At 26.9% G+C, this 17,633-nt stretch overlaps 2 protein-coding genes, 1 long non-coding RNA gene and 3 other non-coding genes across 6 annotated transcripts; 3 read left to right on the top strand and 3 right to left on the bottom strand.

Annotated features, from left to right (window-relative positions):
• Positions 1 to 2,247: 2,247 nt before the first annotated feature.
• On the bottom strand, positions 2,248 to 3,444 carry LOC146888982 (uncharacterized). The gene is made up of 4 exons (XR_014994704.1): positions 3,321 to 3,444; positions 3,190 to 3,233; positions 2,659 to 2,768; positions 2,248 to 2,451 (listed from the first exon to the last, which is right to left on the bottom strand). It is a non-coding gene; the product is annotated as an uncharacterized LOC146888982 (long non-coding RNA).
• Positions 3,445 to 9,916: 6,472 nt separating this feature from the next.
• LOC114177768 (organelle RRM domain-containing protein 2, mitochondrial-like) lies at positions 9,917 to 14,053 on the bottom strand. Its single transcript, XM_028063294.2, has 5 exons — positions 13,930 to 14,053; positions 13,686 to 13,727; positions 12,070 to 12,184; positions 10,356 to 10,424; positions 9,917 to 10,282 (listed from the first exon to the last, which is right to left on the bottom strand). The coding sequence occupies exons 3-5, from the start codon at positions 12,182 to 12,184 to the stop codon at positions 10,047 to 10,049; spliced, it is 420 nt and encodes a 139-aa protein (XP_027919095.1). The 5' UTR covers positions 13,686 to 13,727; positions 13,930 to 14,053; the 3' UTR covers positions 9,917 to 10,046.
• Positions 10,008 to 15,768, bottom strand: LOC146888981 (uncharacterized). The gene is made up of 6 exons (XM_028063303.2): positions 15,697 to 15,768; positions 14,721 to 14,762; positions 13,930 to 14,496; positions 12,070 to 12,184; positions 10,356 to 10,424; positions 10,008 to 10,276 (listed from the first exon to the last, which is right to left on the bottom strand). The coding sequence occupies exons 1-3, from the start codon at positions 15,766 to 15,768 to the stop codon at positions 14,092 to 14,094; spliced, it is 519 nt and encodes a 172-aa protein (XP_027919104.2). The 3' UTR covers positions 10,008 to 10,276; positions 10,356 to 10,424; positions 12,070 to 12,184; positions 13,930 to 14,091.
• On the top strand, positions 15,267 to 15,338 carry TRNAC-GCA (transfer RNA cysteine (anticodon GCA)). Its single transcript has one exon. It is a non-coding gene; the product is annotated as a tRNA-Cys (tRNA).
• Positions 15,430 to 15,501, top strand: TRNAC-GCA (transfer RNA cysteine (anticodon GCA)). The gene has a single exon. It is a non-coding gene; the product is annotated as a tRNA-Cys (tRNA).
• TRNAC-GCA (transfer RNA cysteine (anticodon GCA)) lies at positions 15,586 to 15,657 on the top strand. Its single transcript has one exon. It is a non-coding gene; the product is annotated as a tRNA-Cys (tRNA).
• Positions 15,769 to 17,633: the final 1,865 nt, after the last annotated feature.

Raw genomic sequence — 17,633 nt, 5'->3', positions numbered from 1 at the left:
AAAATTAGGAAAAATTTGAGAATAAATTTCAAGAAAAAGATTTTAAAAACTTGAATAGAAGAACTCAATATGATGTGTAAAATTTTGCAAAAATCATTTCAAGAACATAACTCAACATTTGAAAAGGATCAAGAAGTTGATAAAAACTTTATAAGGAATTTAAAAAGTTTAAGAAAATAAAATTGAAGAAAAGAAAACTAAGTAAAGAAAGTCTAAAAATGAGTAATTCAGGAAGTTAATGAAAATTAATAGTTTAAAAAAATTAGGAAAAGTGAGAAAATAGATTTCAAGAAAAAGAATTTAAAAACATTAAGAGAAGAACTCAATATTATGAGTAACATATTGCAAAAACCATTTCAAGAACATAATTAAAGATTTGAAAAGGATCAAAAAGTTGATAAAAACTTAAAAAAGAATTGAAAAAGTTTAAGAAAATAAAATTCCAGAAAAGTAAACTAAGTAAAGAAAGTGTAAAAATAAGTAAATCAAGAAGTTAAAGAAAATGAAAACTTTTAAAAAATTAGGAAAAGTTTGAGAATAAATTTCAAGAAAAAGATTTTAAAACTTGAATAGAAGAACTCAATATGATGAGTAAAATTTTGCAAAAACCATTTCAAGAACATAACTCAACATTTGAAAAGGATCAAGAAGTTGATAAAAACTTTAAAAAAGAATTCAAAAAGTTTAAAAAAATAAAATTGAAGAAAAGAAAACTAAGTAAAGAAAGTGTAAAAATAACTAATTCAAGAAGTTAAAGGAAAATGAAGAGTTTAAAAAAATTGGGAAAAGTGATAAAATAAATTTCAAGAAAAAGATTTTAAAAACTTTAAGAGAAGAACTCAATATGATGAGTAAAATTTTGCAAAAACCATTTCAAGAACGTAATTAAAGATTTGAAAAGGATCAAGAAGTTGATAAAAACTTTAAAAAGAATTGAAAAGGTTTAAGAAAATAAAATTGAAGAAAAGAAAACTAAGTAAAGAAAATGTAAAAATAAGTAATTCAAGAAGTTTTAGCATAAGTTATATCCTGCAAATATTGAAAAAGTCAATTATCAGCAGCACAATATTCACACAGAACGTTGTTAATGCTATAAAATTTCTAAGAAAAAAATAAAATATTCATTTTGAGTGAATATTCTTGAATGCTAAAGATACGTATTTTTCTATTACAATTTAGTGTTAAAAAGATATATACAAAGATAGTTATATCTAATACATTACAATTCAAAGAAGGGTAATTAAAATATCTCAATTTTATGAGATAGAGTGAACCAAAGCTACTTGCAAAACAACAAAACAGAATCAGTGATAAGACTCTAGACTTTGTCTTGCAACTTATCATTGTAGGTGATAACATCTATAATAATTGTTCCTCTGTTCATCTAAAACAAAATTTAGAATCTTTAATGAGGACTTAGGTAGTTACATTTGTGATGACAGGGAATCATACCTCTATAGTTTACTCTGACAGTCATGTTGATACGCTAGTACCAATGTATCGTTATCTTTGTTAACAGGCAGCCTAACATTGTGTTATGACATTAACAACAATAACAACAATTTTGTCTCAAAGATCACAAAATATTTTTCACTTCTATTATCAACATTAACATAAAAGTCATGGTTAACCTTCTATCACCAGTGGAGGTTGCAATTGCCATTGTTAATGAAGGATACTATTACTTTCATCTTTATACCCATTACAGCATCTTGAGTTGCCTATCTCATCATTATTTTATAGGTTTAACTTTGAGAAGCAAAAATAATAGTCAATAGAATTTGAAATTATAAGATAGAAATATGAAGAAGATAAATTGGAAATAATTGTCATAAAAAAATAATGTTGAAAATCCAAGATATACCGCCACAACAATTCATGCTTGTCAGAGACATTTTTTAGAGCACCTGGTTTTGAATCTTCAACTCAAGTGACTTGTTGCCTTTTTCTATTACATCAAATGCAACATTTGGGTTTGCAATTGAATTAACTAAAGAAACACACTCCTCCTGCAATTGAGTTGAAAAACAGAGCATGCAAGATCAAAATAGCTTGAATAAAATAGTTTTTGATTCAACATCAAAACCAAAGCTCTCATATTATGTAATTTAGAAGAAAGTAATATTTGTTATGCCTGATTGGTCAGAAATATGTTTTAATAGGCAAAGATGGCTAGAATAAATACTAATGATCATAATTACAAAATATAAATAAGAAAAAGATGCAAATGTACTAAAAAATATTTATGGTTGTTGAGTAGTTTAATTTTTTCCCGTGCAAGATGGATAAAAATTCTCAACACATAAAATTCAGATATAGGGCACCCATACTAATTTTCCACATAATAGTAATGAGTTCCTTTCTGTAGTCCCCTCGAAAGATGATCTTAATGTATTCAGATTCTTCTCCAAGCTTCACATATGCCCCAATACTTTTAGTACACCCAAGCAACTGCAATAACCAAAATTATGAAGAACTCGTTAAAACCAAAAGATAAAGTTTAAACAACACACCACGATTGAATTAAAATAAAATCATGTCAAAATAAAATATGAAAAAGGAGTATGAAGTACACTAAAACAAAACACGGTAAAAAAAAGTCAAAATTTCCTAATTTTTTAATTTCAAACAAATATTGTCTTTCTTCTACAAATTTACCTCATCTGGAAAATTCCAACATTGACCACCTTTTGGATCTTGTTCATCATCATAGGATTCTTCGTATGTTCTTGTGCAGCCTTGGGATTTTCCTTGAAATCAACCAACACCTGCATAGACAGTACAAATCTAACTCTGTTAAGCATATCTGATTCTTCAATCCACAACCATAATCATCAAAGAAGTAACTAAACACACAACACTGAGATTTAAAACAAAAAATAGTAAATATGTCTTCTAAAATCAAAAGGTTTAACCTTTTCTTCAACCCACAACGATAGGTTTACGAAACAGAAAAAAAGTAGAAAAAAAGAGTATAAGAAGACCATGAAGAAGAAGAAAGAAAACTCAAGCTATTGACTTTCAACAACTACTAAAATGTACTAATCCATGGTACACCATCTTCAACACAAAAACCCTCAAAAAAATTAAACCTTTATTGAAAAAAAAGGAGCACATAAGAAACAAAAGAAAAATAAATAACACCATAAAAAAAAACATAGTAATATAGTTCACGAAATTGATATATACCTCTTGAGCAACATCTCCAAGCTTGTTTTTGTTGTCTACCTTACCTACAATGACAATCAGATCATGCAATCTTTAGCTTGATCTTTAAATTTTGGGAACTTATTACAAATGAATGCAGAATATTACTTTACCTATTGGAACATTCCTTGTTGAATCCCCTTGGAGACTTTGAGAGTTATGACCAAAAGTTAAATATAAATTACAGAGGTAAATCATTTAACAATTACAGAGGTTGTGTCTAAATATAAATTAGCATAAATGAAATAAAAATAAAAACCAAATAAACATGGAAGATGTAAAAAAATATTTTTTTTTTGAAAAATAAGACCATTGCAATACACTGCCATAAATGAACAATGCCTCAAACTCTCTCTTACTTCCACATAATTTTTCCATGGATATCTAAGCATTTAATATTGTACCATGATGTGGCTCCGATACAGCAAAACCCATATTCAATGAGAAATACGTATTAATGAGTCAAGGATTATCAATATTTTGTTGTGTAAATGAAACAGAACAAAAATAAATGATAATAATGAATCCTTTCTGCTTGTAGATTCAGCAACTGATCTTGTAACCTTTGAAAACCACATCCTCTACAACTTTGAAAAAGAAGAACAACCAAGAAGCAACTAAAAAGTTAAGAACTTTAAGAACTTTAATAAAAAGAACAAAAATTGCATTCATCAAATCAAACAATAAATCATAAAATGTACCTTTTATGTGCAATTTTAACACCCAAACACCATATCCCTAGCGTTTCAAATAGCCATAGAAAAGAAAAATCCACAGACAAATAAATGTTCAAGATTTTATTCAAAAATACATTTTAAAAAGCAAAACTTGAACCTTTTCTTCAACCCATGGTAATAGGTGTACGAAGTATAAAAAAAATTACAACAATAGCATCAACAACAACAAAACATGTTCAAGAATTTCTTCAAAAGTACCCTCTAAAAACAAAAAAAAATATTGCAAAAATTAAACCTTTCATGTCCAAATAACAAAACAGATGAACAACAGTCCAAAAAATAGCATAATAGGTATAGCATGCATAAAAAATGCCAATTATAAAAACTGAACACAAAAACAACATCTAAAACAACAAATAATGTTCAACAGTTTCTAAAAACAAAAATATCAACCTTTTCTTCGACACCCAAAACATCGGAAAAATTATATCTTTAAGCTTTATAAGAAAAAAGATGTTTTGTACCGAGTAAGAAGAAGAACAACCAAAAAAAAGAAGAAGAACATCGAAAAAAAGAAACAAACATAAATGAACAAAGTAAGAAGAAGAACAACAACAACAAAAAAATGATAAAAATACAACAAAAAATAAACTACACCGAAAACAACTTCTGCAAACCTTCAACAACAACAATGACAAAAAAATAAAAAAACACGAACAAAAAAATTTCAAACTTAGGCTACTTTGAAGAACAAAAAGAAGGAGCTTTAAAAAAAATTACAACGATCACCCAAGAAAAATAAACAGCCAAAAAAAATACTTACGTTGGTATGAAGAAGAAGAAGAAGAAGAAAGAAGATGCAATGAAGTCGAAGAAGAAGAAAAAAGAAAGCAAATATGTGTTTGAAGAAAGATAACGGAAGAAGAAAAAATGAAATACCTTCACCAAATGCAATGCCTTGAAGAAGAAGAAGCCTCCAACTGTCAGCAAAACGTCAATCACCATTTAATGCTTTCGGCGAAAAAAAAAAAGAAAACCCAAAAGACGATATTACCCTCAATTTGAGACAGTTGTCAATAATTTAGGATGTCTATTTCAGTAAATTACCTGCACTAAGAATTTCTTAGATATATAGTAGATGGAATCGATTTCTTCCATGTTGTGTGTCTAGAATGAGTTCCAAGCTAAAATAATTGGTTCCCTTCAAAGCATAATTGACTTCTTCACCATTTAATACGCCTCAAAATGGATTCTAAAGTAACAAAATTGTTTCTATTAAATCTAAAATAGTTGCATTTCATGATTGATTGATGCTTGGTCTTACATGACGAACTACAAAACTCATAATTACACCAAGATGCAAACAAACAACAAATAAATGGAGACGGTCTTGTCTCTCGTTGTCTCTTTTTCTCTCATTCTCACCCTACCTTATCTTTGTATCTCTTTTCTAACTTTTTCCATTATGCTCTCGTCTCATCTATTTTCTTTGCCTTCGCTCTCACACACACCATCTCATTGTTAGTTATATAAGTATTCTTTTTAACTAACCTTCGGCCCTTTTGAGAGCATTCTCAGGCTTTAAGAACAATGTTATATTGAACACTCACCGGAATATTTTGTTACTGAATATGTTAATGGTATTTGAAAATAATAACACTAAAGAAAGAAGAAGAAAACTATGGTATATGATTATATTTTGTATCTATTTATCTTAAGCATTTGGATAAGGATGAATTTGCTAAATTTTCATTAAATAATTTACTTTAGACCATGTAAAATCAAGATAATGAATATATTATAACAATATAACAAGGCGGGTCATATGATATATCTAATCAATTCAGATTATAATTCTGTAATATTTTTTGAATTGTGATAAATTAAATTTTTTTAATTGAATCTTCAAAATATTAAAATATTTTAATTGAGTTCCTGTAATTAGATTTCATTTTTAACTATATAAAGTGATTATCACTTTATTGTGTTATATTTGTCAAATGCACTAAAATATTTTAATGATAAGATCTCTTAAAGATTTATTATATTTAACGAAAAATATTTCTAAAATAAATTAAATTATAAACTTATAAAATATAAATTAAAAAAATAAAATAAAAATTTAGATAATAGAAAAATTATTAAATTATTAAATAAAAAATAAAAAATACAATTTCATAATATTTCAATTATGTAATTTTACCATTCATATTTATATATTTTATAATTTAGTAATTTTATAATGTCATGATATCATAATTTCAAAATTTAATTTTTAACCTTTTAATTTTGTAATTTTAATATTTTTATAATTTTACAATTTCATAATTATATAATTACATAATTTAAATTTTTATAAACTTATAATAATTTTACAATTACATTACTATATTATTATATAATTTATATTTTTATAAATTTATAATAATTTTACAATTTCATAATTATATAATTTAATAAATTTATGATGACTTAATTATAGAATATAAATATATTAACTATATAATTAGATAATTTAAAAAAATTAAAAATTAAAATTACCAAATTATATTTTTATTTTATATTTAATCATTTAATCATTTTTTATTACCTAATTATATAATTTTATATTTTATAATTTTATAAACTTTTTATCTTTTATTTTTATATTTTTTAATTTTAATTTATTTTAAGAAGAATTTTCGTTAATTACAATAAACCTTTTAAAGGAGATTCTCGTCATCAATGTACTATCATGTTATACATTTAACACTAAAATCTAATGACATCCACTTAATTGGAAAGTTTTAAGATTTTGAATACTCAATAATCCACGAAAATTTAGTAAGAACTTAATTGAGAATTTTCAAAATTATGAGGACTCATCATAATTAAGCCTTTTATATTCTAAAATTTGGTAATTTTATAATTCCACAATATCATAATTTCAAATATTATCATTTTATAATTTTATTATTTTATTATTTTTCTAATTTTATAATTTCATAATTACATAATTTTATAAATTTATAATGACTTAACCATAAAATATAAAAATATTAACTTTAAAAGTAGATGATTAAAAAATTAAAAAGTTAAGAAACTAAAATTATAAAATTACATTTTATATTTTATATTTAATAATTTAATAATTTTATTAATATTGCATTATTTCATTTTATATCTTTTACTTCTAAATTTTTTAATTTATAATTTAATTTGCTTTAACAATAATTTTCGCTAAATCCAATAAATTTTGAAGAAGATCTTGGTCATTAAAATCTCCTAATCTCTTGCAATAGAGTATTATTAACACTTACACTGTGTTCTCTTGGATAAATGTACTATTCACAAGGGATATGAAGTGATGATTACCGAGTGAGTAATGTATTTTTTTAAAAATGATACAAGGTGATGGGAGGTGATGATTAGGAGATTCACTGAAAATTCAATCTCACTACCCATAATGAGATCAGAAGGTGACACTGTCAGATTTATCAAATTAACCCTTTACTTATATTCATTCTCTTTATTATAAAAAGACAACATAATAAAAGTTAGTAACGCAAATAATAATTTATTATAGTTATAATAAAAAATTATTACTTCTAGAATTACTATTAAAAAGAAAGAAAAGTCTCCATATAAATAAATTATTTTTCACCTTATATATTTAATTTATTTTCATACAAAATATATTGTATTATTCATTTTTTTATATTTTCAATCATTCAATAAAATTTATAAAAATAATAATTATTTATATATAATTTTATATTACGTATAACATTAGGAACATTTTAGTAATATAACTTTTTTATTTATTAATTTTTTTTAATATGTCACATCAATTAATTCAGTTACAAACTTTCATAAAATTCATTTTCTAATCAACTCTATAATCTTTCTGATCTTTTTCTCTCCCTTTCCTTTTAATCTTTCCTTCAAAAAGAACACTACACAAGCAAAATGATAAGGTATTATGTGACAACACTTAAACAGAATAATGGTATAAGCTAACTAAAACGTACATTTAGTAATAAAATTTAATAAAAAAACAAGTAATTGAAAATTTTTAAAATTTTGAAAACTCTACACACTAAAAAAAGCTATCAATTGAAAATATATATAAGTTGTGTTTACAATAAAAAAACAAATCAATCACCTAAAAAATATCTTATACATACAAAAAGAAGATACTTGTTAGAATAGAATCAAGAAAAGTGCATATTATCCACAATTATAAAACTTTGTTTTTATGGGATAACGGATTTGAAAAAAGTGAATTTCGGTAGATTTGATAGGAAAAAAAAGAGATGAATGTGATATTATTTGGATTAATATAAAAATTGTGAGAAACGCAGAAACTTGAGATGAAAATTTATTAAAATTAATAAGTAATAAAAATATTTGAATAAAAAATAAATAAAAACTATTATTGTTACATTATATTATTATTTTATTACTATTATTTATATTAAAAAATAACTATTTAAAAACAAATTAATTATACTTTGCAAATTTCTTCAATATTGAAATATCGAAGGGAAAGTGAAATCAAATTAAAAATGTTTCAAGTACTATGAATCTTTTGTCCTTATATGCCACTTTCTATTGGATCTATTTGTTGTTGTCCCAAAATAATTGGTTGATTTTATAACTATCTAATCATCGTTTTTTAATGTGAATAATAATAATATTTTTATTTTTATTTTTTTTGTATTTTATAACTATTTTTTTAATCTTATTAATCTTTTTTAATTAAAAAATTACCTATACTAAAAAATTTCAAATTATTTATTTTTGTAATTACTTTTATAAATTTAATAATGTATTTTTCTTATGATACTAATAATAAGATAAGAGTGAAACCATCCACTGGAAACACAAACACATGTTTCTACTAGTTTACTGTAAATAATATCTTTATTTTATAAATAGAAACAGGTTTGATATATTTGTCCGTTAATATGTGACTATTTTATTAGTTTTAGATTTTTTTAAAAATCAAAATTTTGAAAACTTTTTTAGTTAGTATTTATCAACCAAATGATAAATATAAATATGTGGCATGTTCAAAATAACAATTTGTATGGCATATTTAAATATCATTTTCACTTGATAAATAATAAGATACATTAATAAATAATATATTTCAAAATAAAAAGAAACAGCATCTTGTTGTCACCAAGGGATTAACTTAGAGGGAGAAAATACATTTTTTCAAAGAGAAAAAAAATCATTTCCATTCTTGTAAAAAAAAAAAGTAAGATCAAGTGTAAAATAAAAGAAGTAAAATCAAACAAGAAAATAAGTCTAAAATCGTATGCGGCTGTAAGAGATTCTTCAAACTAACAATGTTGCAAATTCAGCATACCCTTTGTAATATGCTTTTATTTTATCTTTATCTCAATTTTAATAATTGTTACTTTGTCAGCATTATAGAGAAGGATAAGTTTAGGATTTACGTTAATCAAAACCATGCATTGATTCTTTCATACATTTTTATTACAAATTGCAATTATGGTTTCTTTCAAAGATTTAATTCTAATTTAACTGTGAATATGCTTCCTAATACATATTTAAGATCTGAACAAAAATATTTAAAATTAATTGTGTATAAAATAATAGATTTCAAAATTCGTTGTCAAAGAAATGATAATAATAACTTCAAAGATACATTCTTTTTCATATACATAAAAATAATCACAATTTCAAAATATATTACATTTTTTAAAAATTATTTTAAAACCTAATCTTTAAAATGAGACTTTTTTTTAAAACCTAATTTAACTCAAATCAATTAACTTAACAATAGTTTAAATTTTAAATTTTCAGTGTTGTGCAACACTGATCAAGTAGATTAGAGAATTTATCCTCATTTATATTTAAAATTACTATTACAATGTAAATATCCAACAACTCTCCATGAAGAGTTTCTTTAAGGTTTAGTTAGAAGATAAGTTTCAGCTTTTAAGATAAGGAGATGTAATTAACTTCCAAAAATTCAGTGAAATTCCTAAGAAATACAATACCATGGAAAACAAGTTGGATGGTGCCCAAAGTTTAATAGTAAATTTTAACTATTTGATGCAAATATTTTTCAACAAATTGTAGTATAATTGAACAAGTCTCTAAAATATCATCCAAATATGGTAACCATAGTTAAAGTTTGTTTAGTACTCAACCACACCACCCAACTGTTTTGTTAATAGTGAAACCTGATTCAGAGGGTTGGGGCCGTGAATGCTGAGGAGGTCTGGGCTCTCTTGGTTTAGCAGGATCAACAAATATAACCCATCCATCCAAAAATTTAGCATTCATTCCTTCTCTAGCCTTTTCAGCTTCTTCTATGCTTGTATAGGTAACAAAGGCAAATCCCTTTGATCTTCCAGAGGCTCTATCAGTTATCACTTTAGCTAAAAAATCAAAATGAATTCAAGATCAAGCAAAACATGTTTCATAGTAAGAGGGAAAAAAACTCATGATTACCTTCAACCAGTTGCCCAAATGAAGAAAATGCTTCCTTAAGTTTTTCATCTGTTGTTAATCTAGAGAGACCTATCCGTATGCACAACATTCATATTAATAAATGATAAATGCATAATCATATAACTACAACATGTTAGATGAATATAATGAAAATTTGTAACAAACAAAAGGATTCGAAAAATAATTTACATACATGCACCGATTATTGTAATACACGTCTTCATACATTATACAATACACCTAGAGATATCATACATCAAATGGGGTCAAAAGGTATAATATAAATTAATTGAAGTTCATGCCAAGTAGCACAAAAAATTGGTCCATTCAAACTTCACGGAAGTGTCTATGAGCCAGAAATAAAGGTGTAACCTTTACAAGTAAATTCTTGACTGTTGGAATCCATCAGCGTTTTCTAAGAAAATTATCCTAAATAACAACCATAATTTGTCTTTTGCTTAAACTAGCATTGCTTGGAACAAAAATTTAGGATGCAACGAAGATATAATTAACCCAAACTAGATCTGCATATTGGATGTGAACTATCGAGTTCCATAGATTCTCTTTTCTTTTAATGTAGAAGAAAAGTGAAGACAGAGAAAAATGTGGATAATGTTATAATCCGCATTCATTACTAGACCTCTGCTTTTTTGGATAAAAGGAGGAACATGTAGGAAGGAAAAAAGAAAGACAGAGGTAGATATACAATGTCTTTAGTCAGACAATAAGCCAAAAAAAAAACAAACAACACACGAGAATTCTAGGACAAAATTTTCACCAAGAAGAAGCTAGAAAAAGGATACGTATATAGAAAAACAAAGAGACAACATGAAATAGATATTGTGACAGCAACTAGCCCAGAAGTTTCCCTTAAAATAATAGACTGTAGATAAAATCTTAACTTGTCCTCCTTAATCAAAAGAAAACTTCTAGGTATGTGGACACACCAATGACCCACTTTGTGACAGTGAATAAATAATCCAAATGTGATTAATTTTTGCAAAGTTTAAAATATGCTCTGTGTGTTCCTACCTCGACAAATTTGTATCCGTATACACACCACCTTAGAGGTGCTTCTAAAGTCTGAAAAGGGGTACTTGCACAATAAACCCCATTTAACATCTAGGTTCCCATAAGAGAACCAAGAGAAAAAAACACTTAAATGAATTATGATCAGCATATTATGTATTTATCAAAGGGATCCAGCCACTCAAAAGTGCACATTAAGATCAACCAAATTGTATAACAAATAGTCGAGCTTACTCAATCTCCAATGTGCACTTCCCTAGTTTTAGAGGGACCACAAGTTTTTCTAAGGAGGGTGTTCTTCTTTTTTACTTAGGCATAACATTATGTTTAAACATACAAAGTCTTTGGGAAAAATAATCCACGAATGGATAACAATTCGACTAAACATAAATCTAGGACAAGTGAAACCCACAAGTTCGATTTTTATGTCATGTAAAAGCATGTTAAAATGGGTGCGATGAAATTGTAACACTAGTTTGAAAACAAACCTAATAGGGAAAACAAATGATTACCGACAACAGTTTATTGGACAACATAACACATTACAACTATATATATGGTAATAATGGAGTAAGAAAAGACCGATTAACATCAATAACTATACAAATAATTTAATCATTTTGAAGACAAATAGGAGAGGGGTATTTGGAAGATGAAAAGGAATAAAGAAGAGATAATAACTCACCGCTGACGAAAAGTTTGGGTGAAGTGAGAGTTGAGGCTAAACGAATGGAATCATGGTGCGAAGGAAGAAGTGGGGTGTGACGAAGTAGGCGCTGAAGTCCAGGCATAAAAGCCATCTAAGGAATCAAGTAAACCAAGGAATGAAGTAAACTAAGTAGGCGCTGAAGGAATCAGACATCTGAAAAACATCCGTAAACTAAGGAATCAAAGTAAATTTGTCTACTTTCTTTAAACTCTAAGTAGGGTTGAGCAAAATGTACTGAACTAAAAAATAGTTTAGTTATTTAAACTGTTTTCTTTTTTTAACAAATCTAAATGCACCGCATTATAATATTGAATTGAATTAAACTGTTATAAACTACACTATTTTTAAACTGAAATACACTATTTTTAAACTAAATTGCACGACTTTTGAATTGAATTGTATTATTTCTAAACTGAATTGCACTATTTTTGAACTTAATAATACTACTTCTGAACTTAACTATAGTATTTTTGAACCAATGATGTATGATATTTGGAGCATTTTAAGGCCGGAGATATGAGTTATAAAAGGAAGGGAAATAAGTTTGGTAGAAAGGACAAAAGACCCATAGTTGCAATAGATAACATTTCTCGCATTCTAGAAAATGCTAAAATTTTTCATTGATTATAGCTTACGAAGTCAATATTAACACCTCTAGGTGTATTGGTAACTGAACTTTTCACCATAATGACCCATGATTTCATTTTCTTATAGTATTAGATAAAACAATTATAAAAATATTTCATAAATTAGCTATGCATAAATTATATGGACTCAGTATAACTGAGTGCATAAAAATAAGTTTATTTTTAAATGTGTCTAACTAGACCCGTTTAGGAATCAGAATAATTTTATCCTGAAGTTGGCTTCGATATGTTCAGAAAGACATTTTTACACAAAGCAATAATCTCATATCACTTTAAACTTGTAGAGACAAATTACTGGAGTAAGAAAACCTACTCTTAATTGTCTTAGCGAATAGAAATGAACTATGATTTGTGATATACCGATCTTTATTTAGGATGACTTTTGGAAATCTCAATAAAATATTCATATTCTCATGTATATCTTTACTCCAAATTGGTGGAAGAATGGTTTATTAACCTGCTCAGTCAATCCTATTGAGAATGAAGTTGTGGTTGATGAGGTAATCTACCTTGAATCCTCTATACCTATATAATCTGTGCTAATTCTTATGTTTACTGATAAAAGTACTTTGATATATTAATATGGGCAAATTGACTTTGATACTTGCTTTCAGAAAATTTACTTGAATATAGATTTGCAAAATTTGCCCAAACAAGGGAATATGGCCCAAACAGTTCTTTTCTACCTTTCTTGTTTCTTGTCCTCTCTACATAAAAAAGCATCATTCATCATTAATAACATTGTTTTTATTCTAGTGTCAACAAGCACTTGTTATGCCAATTAATTCCATATTTACACAATGTTCTGGGCTGTTTACTTCGCAGAAGTACATTTATTAGCTTTTTTAGTCCATAAATTACATTTTAACTAATAGCCACTAGGAAAACAAATTACATGTTTAATCTAGCAAATCAACTGAGAGGGAGAAAAATGTAAATGTTAACCTTAATTGGCTTAGGATTAAAGGAAAGCACCACACCAGCAATCTTTGTTATTCCATGTTAAACAAATGAAACAGTAATGTTATTCTCCAATAAATGTTATTCTTGAAGAGTCAACATCCATTATTGAAGGAAATATGAGAGAAACTCCAAAGAGCTTTGGAAGACTATGTAGCTTAAAGAGCTTTGGAAAGGTAAAAAGCAAACATAGCGATAAGGAAAGGAAAGAAAGGAGAGAGAAGAAAACCTGAGAAGAGAAGGGAAGAAAATGGTTGGATATGGCCGCACTTGTTCAAGTGGCGCCGTGGTTACCCTAGAAAACGATGGGAGCACAAAAGAGTAGAGTTTTGTTTCAAGTGTCTGTTCCAATTTGTGAACATATGGGCCTATATTTAATACTTGGTTGGGCCTATCTCAGTCCACTCTTACTGTATTTTTTCAAGAAGCTAGTTCCACAGTTGGAATCCGCGGTAGGAACATCAAGAGCATCTAATTCAGCAGAAGCTACAAGAACTTTATCACAAGAATCCATCGATTTGTAGCACAAACCAGAAGTTCCACTCAGCTTACGAAACTGCTTATCTTTGGTGTTGCCCCCTTTAGACGAATTTCCCTTTTGACCCTTCTTTCCATTCTTCTTTTCAGGCTTCTTCTTTCTAGATTTCTGCTGCTTCTTGTTGCTTCTGACAGTGTGTGATAACAATGTAGGTATCGGATCATACACATCAGGCGCCCATTTCACATTTAGTTTCACCTGTGATCCCCCATGTTTCTCACGGCTACCTTTCATGGCAGATACGAGCTTCAGAGGAACCTGTGGTATAAAATACACAAAAACTGAATCTCCGTAAACCAGAAATGCCACATGCTAAGATAGATATCAGTCCACAATATCTGTTAAAAAACTATGCTTCAGATAATGTGACTCCATCAACTTGTCTTTAATGCATATACAGTAAGGTGAAAACTTTCTAATCTCTTCAAATCTCACTTCTCTCTGGATGGGAAGGGAAATGTGAAAGATAATGTTATACTAACCTTACGAGATACATTTACTCCATTATCAATAGAAACGCAAACCTAACAAAAAAACCACAACACAAGATGCTAAATATAACTAATTCAAGATACTCTCAAAACAATGTAATTAATGAACTGATTCCTAACTTAAAATGGACATTGTCATGGGCATGAACATAATAAGATTGAAGGGTTGAAATATATTCAGATAGGAAAGATAAAAATTGCAGATTGATCTAAATAAGTAACCGCAATAAAGCACCAATCCTTCAGTTGCAATGAAAAATTGATGGCTATATAGTTAGAAAATGCAGAACAAAATCTTCCTTGTTGATTGTTCAAAACAAAAATGACAAAGAGGGGAAAGGTAGGCATAAACATCATTTAATACTTAATAAATTTTCAAAATGTGTTTCATAACAAGAAACACTCTGTGCAATCCTTCATAAATTTTCAAATGTGTTTCATACTGCATAAAGGGTGGTATTTTTTATTTTCTCAATAGGCCGTAAGTACAAGCCCAACTAGAAATTGTAGGCCCAAAACTATTCCTGATCCAATAAAGGGTCCATAGCTCAGTGGTAGAGCATTTGACTGCAGATCAAGAGGTCACCGGTTCGAACCCGGTTGGGCCCTTTAAAGGGTGGTATTTTTTATTTTCTCAATAGGCCGTAAGTACAAGCCCAACTAGAAATTCTAGGCCCAAAACTATTCTTGTTCAAATATAGGGTCCATAGCTCAGTGTTAGAGCATTTGACTGCAGATCAAGAGGTCACCGGTTCGAACCCGGTTGGGCCTTTAATCATTTTTTATTTTTTCAGTAGGTCATAAGTACAAACCCAACTAGAAATTCTAGGCCCAAAACTATTCTTATTCAAATATAGGGTCCATAGCTCAGTGGTAGAGCATTTGACTGCAGATCAAGAGGTCACCGGTTCGAACCCGGTTGGGCCCTTAATCGTTATATTTTTGTTATATTTTCATTTTCTTGCACAGGCCATAAGAACGAGCCCAATTCAAGATGGTAAAGCAAACGGAGCCCAAAACTGGCCCGAAATTTCGTCATCACGGGTTCTATCAAATACCCGCTAATTGAAGTTGTTAATTTCTTTGGAATAATATATATGTTAATTTCTTTGGAATAATATATATATATATATATATATACGATTTAATTATTCTTTTTGTACTTTTTTTAGTTAAAAAATGTTACATTGAATTTTTGATTTTTTTATTTAAAATTTGATTTTGTTTGTTAAAATTTTTGAAATGGATAAAAGATTTTTTTTCAAAATTAAGCGGTTAATAAACATTGTTTGCTTTATTGGTGTATCTAACATAATCTTAATGCTAATTTTGATGAAGAATCATTGATCAGTTTTAATAAATTCAACAAAATTGACTAAATTGTATCAATCTTAAAAATCAAAACTAAATTGAAGCAAAAAAAAATACTAAATGACTAATTTGACATTTTTAAACAAAAATAAATATAAAAAATGTAATTAAATCTATATAAATTTATTATTATACTTTCTTGAAATAAGGGGTTAAAACGTATGTTGCGAAATTTTTTCTTATTATTTTTGTCTTTTAAAATTTAAAATATTTTTTTATTTTTTGTTGACAATAAGAATTAACGGAAACTGGTGTTGGATAAAACACGAATTTTGCAATCAAATGTAATTTTAGTTATAGGTAAAATTAGTATCACATTAAGACTATTATTCACAGCAGTTTTTCATTTAACTTTATTACAAACATGAGCTTAAAATATGCTTTCAATTTTTAAACTGGTAAAAGATACACGTTTATTTTAAAAAAACATATTTAATATTTATAAAATTTACATGGAATCAAAATTTATTTTAGATTATAAATGTGTAATTATAATATACAAGGCAATTAAGAAAAGTGTTTATTCGTCATTAAAATTATTTTACATGTAATTATATATATTTGTAAAGTCAAATTTAAATACATCATCAATCAATCCCAAATTTTATGTGTATAAATGATAGAAAAGTAATAAGTGAAGCAATAATAAGATCAAAATATGAAGTAAGGCTGCACGTATATATACAATAATTGTAAAATATTTAAGGAAAAACAGATATGAAAGTTTAAGCAACAAAAAAAAAAGGGTAATCGAAATAGAATGGGATATTTATGAGAATGGTTCGAGAGAATTTTTATTTCTTTTTTAAATTAGTTTAATACTATCTTGTTATGTTTTCTTATTCTTAAAAAACAAGTAACTGTTCTATTTAACATATGCGTGTTGATACCTAACATCACTTATAAATTCACCAAACCACCTCCAAATTTGTAAAAACATCACATTAGTAATACCAAATTTTCCCTTTGTGAAATCAACAACCCCTTACCAAAATTCTATCAATGCCAAACCTTAGGGTTTGTAACAACTTTTTAAATAACTAATAAAGCATTTTCTATTATAAACCAATTATCTCATTGGCTTTGAACAACATCTTCATAATAATTTTTAGAAGAAAAAAATATATAAAAAAATTAAATTTAGGGTGTTAGTTAAAAATAATTTTAAAAAAATATGGGTATGCTTTAATTAACTTCTTCATAAAAAAAAAGGAGAGAAAAAAGAAGAAAAAGGTAAATTAATTTTATATAAATTAAAATTAATTTAGGCGGACATATGAGAACTCTCTCGTATAACTCCTATAAATTTGTACATTTAACCCGTTTACAAATTAGTTAACTTAACTTATATGAAAAAAAGTTAATTTTAATTATTTTTATTTTTCTGTTCTTTTAGTAGATTTTTGGTAATGTTCTTTAAACATATACGAAGTAATTTCTATAAATTAGTTTGTGGTAATTTTAGTTAAAAAATAATAATTTTTTCTCTCTTGAAAAATTCTGAAGAAGAAATTGTACAAGTTTATAATATGA

Source organism: Vigna unguiculata, chromosome 1 (genome assembly GCF_037176805.1).
Source record: "Vigna unguiculata cultivar grain cowpea cultivar isolate G323 ecotype 2 chromosome 1, ASM3717680v1, whole genome shotgun sequence".
Taxonomy (NCBI): domain Eukaryota; kingdom Viridiplantae; phylum Streptophyta; class Magnoliopsida; order Fabales; family Fabaceae; genus Vigna; species Vigna unguiculata.
The sequence above is the reverse complement of the archived record's forward strand: the minus strand, read 5'-3'. Positions and strand labels throughout refer to the sequence as shown.